The 5,916-nt window shown below is 58.5% G+C and overlaps 1 protein-coding gene across 2 annotated transcripts in view; it reads left to right on the top strand.

The window, feature by feature from the left end:
- The first annotated feature begins 395 nt into the window (after nt 1-395).
- LOC146839266 (E3 ubiquitin-protein ligase TRIM11-like) overlaps nt 396-5,916 on the top strand; it is a 342,111-nt gene continuing 336,590 nt past the window's right edge. The window contains exon 1 of one of the 2 annotated variants that reach the window (XM_085651307.1): nt 396-835. In XM_085651307.1, the coding sequence (XP_085507433.1) occupies nt 437-835 (399 nt within the window). In that variant the 5' untranslated portion in view covers nt 396-436. The remainder of the gene's footprint in view (nt 836-5,916) is intronic. The other variant, XM_085651306.1, reaches the window with a different exon arrangement.

Below are 5,916 nucleotides of genomic sequence, written 5' to 3'. Positions count from 1 at the left end.
GGGCTGAGGCGGGGCAGGGACACTCTCTGTGGCTGGGGCCCCACACATCCTTTAGGTGTCCCTGAGGTCGGTGCTGAGGCGGGGCCCCACATTCTCTGTGCCTGGGGTCGGTGCTGAGGCGGGGCAGGGACACTCTCTGTGGCTGGGGCCCCACACATCCTTTAGATGTCCCTGAGGTCGGGGCTGAGGCGGGGCAGGGACACTCTCTGTGCCTGGGGCCCCACACATCCTTTAGGTGCCCCTGGGGTCGGGGCAGGGACACTCTCTGTGCCTGGGGCCCCACACATCCTTTAGGTGCCCCTGGGGTCGGCGCTGAGGCGGGGCAGGGACACTCTCAGCTCTCACCCTTGACACACAGACACCATCCAGATGTGTTCGGAGGAGGAAATACACACCACGCCCAAGAAACGAAACTTACTCCTTCACTTCCGGGGCCATGGCGACGGCAGGCCAGCTCCAGGCCCTGAAGGAAGAGGCCACCTGCTCCGTCTGCCTGGGCCTCTTCCAGGACCCTGTGGCCCTGGACTGTGGACACAACTTCTGCCGCCCCTGCATCACTCTGTCCTGGAGTGGGGCCCCGCAGAGCTTCCTCTGCCCCGAGTGCAGGGCAGTGGCCCCCGAGGGCCTGCTGCGGCCCAACAGGCAGCTGGGGAACATAGTGGCGAGGCTGAGGGACCTGCCGGTGCCGGACGCACACCTGTGCCGGGCCCACGGGGAGAGGCTGCTGATGTTCTGCACCACGGACCGGACCCCCATCTGCGTGGTGTGCGACAGGTCCATAGAGCACCGGGGCCACGCCGTCGTGACCGTCCAGGAGGCTGCCGAGGAGCACAAGGTATGCGAGTGCGCGCTGGGAGTGGATCCTGCAGCCACTGGGCACCTGGGGCCTGTCCTTGAGCTTTGAGGGCCCAGGGCAGGGTGAGACTGAGGGGTCTTAGAGGGTGAGCCCACCCAACTGGAGGGGAGGCCCGAACTACGGAGAGCGCACAGATAATGTGTAACGCTCTTATAGCTTTTCAACCAAGCACGTCGGGGCATAACATCCTTTTGACATGTTCTCTCACACTGCGCCTCGCCGTCCCACAATCCAAGCGAACAGGCCAGCAGAAAGCATAGTCTGCATGCCCATCCATTCCTTGGCTTCTCTGACAACACTGTATGCTGAAATGGGACTAATTGGCCTGCATTCCCAATCATTATAGGGACCCTCTGCTGAGACGGGCTGCACTAGTTTGGACAGTCTGCAATCCTATTCTGCCCCTGGGCTATAAGTTGACGCCACTCGCTAGCGCGGGGCTTGGGTGGTGCATGTCTGAAGGTGTCTCGTGGTTCATCTCCCCGAAACTACCTGCTGAAGTGCGCGGGACTCCCCTCATTCCATTCCATCATTCGTCTCTCCGTCAGTCATTCCTGGGCGTACTTACACTGGCAGTCTGCTAAACTGGAGGAGTCGGCAATTCAGTCTCCATGCCCATTCACTCCTTGGCCTCTGTGCTAAGAATGCCTGCTTCTGCAGGCAAGACGCCACTTGCCCATTCACAAAGACGTGCTGTTCATTTATTTATTTTTATGTTTGGTAGGTAGGGTGCTAATTCTGACTGCGGTGACTTCAGAGCCAGGGTTGAGATGAACGCCATTCGCCCGTGTCAGTCCGTGACATTTTTTTTTTTAATGCAGATTTATATAGCGCCAACTCGACCCGAAGGTATTGGAGCGCTTTACATGAGCACCAGTTACGTTACACAAGGACACATTCCTTTTTGGTAGGCGCAGGAAGATTAAGTGATTTGCCCAGAATCACGGGAAGCTGTGCTAACGCCGTGACTCGAACCTTGTTCCCCAGCTCCAAGGTCGGCAGCTCTAGCCGTTAGGTTACATCCTCTCCCTTTTGCCACACACAGGGCCAGATGTACGACCCGTTTTTGCATGCGACCCGTTTGATTGTTACTGATTAAGTTCTGTAGGTGCACCACTGTGTTTTCCTGGACAGAGCCCGTCCTTGAATCTCGACACTGCATTTAAATAATTCGTAACCTGGTCCTGAAGATGGTCTAACAACTCTGCATGCCGCAACGCCGTCGACGGCCACAGCGGTACTCGTGGCGCCCCCATTAACGGTACCCTACTCACTTATGTCCTCATGCACCATTAATTGCTTTGGTATCCCAAACATGTCAAAGGGTTTTTTTAAATTCAAATTGTCTTTTGTTGCAGCCACCACTATCGCTGTTTATACCACGTCACGTGCGCCGTCACCAAACTTCACGTCACGTGCGCCGTCACCAAACTTCACGACCACTTGTGCACAGTATGTTGTAGGTTCATGTCCTTGAATGCAGCGCAATGCTTCCACCCGATGTGCTTGTACATATGAAGTTTAATATGTCCAACATGTTCTTCGATTGAAATACAATTTACCTCTACAAGAAAACCAGAGACACGTTTTCTCCCCCTTTGGATTAAATCGACTGCAATTAATTGTGCCACATGTACTTGTACGTAAAATAATACCCTTGTTTGAGACACTGTTGTTTGTTACAACTCAGTGCAGAGTGCGGCTAACTGGCTACGCTGGCGTCAGCGCGTGCGAGTGGGGGCTAACCAGTGCTTGTGGGGATGTGTAAGTGGGGGTTAACCACTGCGGGGATGTGAGTGGGGGCTAACCAGTGCTTGTGGGGATGTGTAAGTGGGGGCTAACCAGTGCTTGTGCGGATGTGTGAGTGAGGGCTTACCAGTGCTAGTGGGGCCTAACCAGTACTTGTGGGGATTTGTAAGTGGGGGTTAACCACTGCGGGGATGTGAGTGGGGGCTAACCAGTGCTTGCGGGGACGTGAGGGTGGGGGCTAACCAGTGCTTGTGGGGACGTGCGAGTGGGGGCTAACCAGTGCTTGCGGGGATGTGAGAGTGGGGGCTAACCAGTGCTAGTGGGGGCTAACCAGTGCTTGCGGGGACGTGCGAGTGGGGGCTAACCAGTGTTTGTGGGGACGTGCGAGTGGGGGCTAACCAGTGCTTGCGGGGACGTGAGAGTGGGGCCTAACCAGTGCTTTCGGGGACGTGCGAGTGGGGGCTAACCAGTGCTTGCGGGGACGTGCGAGTGGGGGCTAACCAGTGTTTGTGGGGACGTGCGAGTGGGGGCTAACCAGTGCTTGCGGGGACGTGAGAGTGGGGCCTAACCAGTGCTAGTGGGGGCAAACCAGTGCTTGCGGGGACGTGAGAGTGGGGGCTAACCAGTGCTAGTGGGGGCTAACCAGTGCTTGTGGGGACGTGTGAGTGGGGGCTAACCAGTGCTTGTGGGGACGTGTGAGTGGGGGCTAACCAGTGCTTGTGGGGACGTGTGAATGGGGGGTAACCAGTGCTCGCGGGGATGTGCGAGTGGGGGCTAACCAGTGCTTGTGGGGACGTGCGAGTGGGGGCTAACCAGTGCTTGTGGGGACGTGCGAGTGGTGGGGGATAACCAGTGCTTTCGGGGACGTGCGAGTGGGGGCTAACCAGTGCTTGCGGGGACGTGAGAGTGGGGGCTAACCAGTGCTAGTGGGGTCTAACCAGTGCTTGTGGGGACGTGCGAGTGGGGGCTAACCAGTGTTTGTGGGGACGTGCGAGTGGGGGCTAACCAGTGCTTGCGGGGACGTGAGAGTGGGGCCTAACCAGTGCTAGTGGGGGCTAACCAGTGCTTGCGGGGACGTGCGAGTGGGGGCTAACCAGTGTTTGCGGGGACGTGCGAGTGGGGGCTAACCAGTGCTTGCGTGGAAGTGCGAGTGGGGGGTAACCAGTGCTAGCGGGGATGTGCGGAGGTGGTACAAGCACAAAAGACGAGCCCAGGAGCCCGAAGAAGGGCAGAAGCTCTTTGATGTGCAAGAGGCTGGGGATGTTGACAGTGACCGGCAGAAATTACATCCTGGAGGGTAGAGTGTGCACGTTCAGGAGTGGACCATAAACGCCTCCAATATGACCGGCACAATGAGCTTTGATATATATGCTTCGTGCTCACAGGTCTGAAAAAAGTGGTACCGGAGGGGTGCTAGCGGGGTCCAATTGTTACATTGTAGCAGCTTAGCAAGAGCTGTCGGAGCCCCCAAAGCCTGCTGGGAGCCCCTCCAGCTTTAGTTTAGCATTACAAGGGTGCATAATCACCAGCTCTAGAAAGGCTTGACAGCGAAGGAGCGATACGCCTATTATGCATGACATCGCATTCCAGTGCGGCGATGCTGACCACCACACTGAAATGCGTTAGTCTCACGCCTGATGCGTTATACTTGGCAGGGCTGCAGGGAGAGATGCCAATTTACGATAAACTTTATTTTCAGAAATAGTGCCTCTATGTTTGCGTGTTCTCATAACTCTGCCCCGCAGGACACTGACCCCAACACCCTGGGCTCACATGGATGGAGAGCCGGCCTCGTAGGTTTAGTGTAGGAGGCTTTAAACTCTTTTGAACTGGTACTTGCTTGAGTTTTAAATCCACTTTTGCCAAGACATGTCACAGCTAAAAATGATGCCCAGATACGTGAAGCTGTGAACAGTTTTTAATAGTGTCTCCCTCCTAACCCCCCCCCCCCCCCCAAATTCTAGGCCCTTTTTAAAGTTTTATGGAGCTTGGAAGTCATTAGCTTGGTTTTGGTCGTATTGAGTTCCAGGCCCCTATCTATATAGGGATGCTGCCGCTCCCTCTGCCCTCTCTGCTCCCCAGGCCTGCTGCTCCCTGTGCTCCCCAAGCCTGCTGCTCCCTGTGCTCTCTTTCTGCTCCCCAGGCCTGCTGCTCCCTGTGCTCTCTCTCTGCTCCCCAGGCCTGCTGCTCCCTGTGCTCCCTCTGCTCCCCAAGCCTGCTGCTCCCTGTGCTCTCTCTCTGCTCCCCAGGCCTGCTGCTCCCTGTGCTCTCTCTCTGCTCCCCAGGCCTGCTGCTCCCTCTGCCCTCTGTGCTCCCCAGGCCTGCTGCTCCCTGTGCTCCCTCTGCTCCCCAGGCCTGCTGCTCCCTGTGCTCCCTCTGCTCCCCAGGCCTGCTGCTCCCTCTGCTCCCCAGGCCTGCTGCTCCCTGTGCACTCTCTGCTGCACAGGCCTGCTGCTCCCTGTGCTCTCTCTGCTGCACAGGCCTGCTGCTCCCTGTGCTCTCTCTCTGCTCCCCAGGCCTGCTGCTCCCTGTGCTCTCTCTGCTCCCCAGGCCTGCTGCTCCCTGCGCTCTCTCTGCTCCCCAGGCCTGCTGCTCCCTGTGCTCTCTCTCTGCTCCCCAGGCCTGCTGCTCCCTGTGCTCCCCAGGCCTGCTGCTCCCTGTGCTCTCTCTCTGCTCCCCAGGCCTGCTGCTCCCTGTGCTCTCTCTCTGCTCCCCAGGCCAGCGTCTCCCTGTGCTCTCTCTCTGCTCCCCAGGCCTGCTGCTCCCTGTGCTCTCTCTCTGCTCCCCAGGCCTGCTGCTCCCTGTGCTCCCCAGGCCTGCTGCTCCCTGTGTTCTCTCCGCTCCCCAGGCCTGCTGCTCCCTGTGCTCTCTCTCTGCTCCACAAGTGTACTGCTCCCTGTGCTCTCTCTCTGCTCCCCAGGCCTGCTGCTCCCTGTGCTCTCTCTGCTGCACAGGCCTGCTGCTCCCTGTGCTCTCTCTCTGCTCCCCAGGCCTGCTGCTCCCTGTGCTCTCTCTCTGCTCCCCAGGCTTGCTGCTCCCTGTGCTCTCTCTCTGCTCCCCAGGCCTGCTGCTCCCTGTGCTCTCTCTCTGCTCCCCAGGCCTGCTGCTCCCTGTGCTCTCTCTCTGCTCCCCAGGCCTGCTGCTCCCTGTGCTCTCTCTCTGCTCCACAGGCCTGCTGCTCCCTGTGCTCTCTCTCTGCTCCACAGGCCTGCTGCTCCCTGTGCTCTCTCTCTGCTCCCCAGGCCTGCTGCTCCCTGTGCTCTCTCTCTGCTCCCCAGGCCTGCTGCTCCCTGTGCTCTCTCTCGCTCCCC

This window comes from Triturus cristatus, chromosome 4_1 (assembly GCF_964204655.1).
Source record: "Triturus cristatus chromosome 4_1, aTriCri1.1, whole genome shotgun sequence".
NCBI classification, from domain to species: Eukaryota; Metazoa; Chordata; class Amphibia; order Caudata; family Salamandridae; genus Triturus; species Triturus cristatus.
This window is presented reverse-complemented; position numbering and strand designations above follow the sequence as displayed.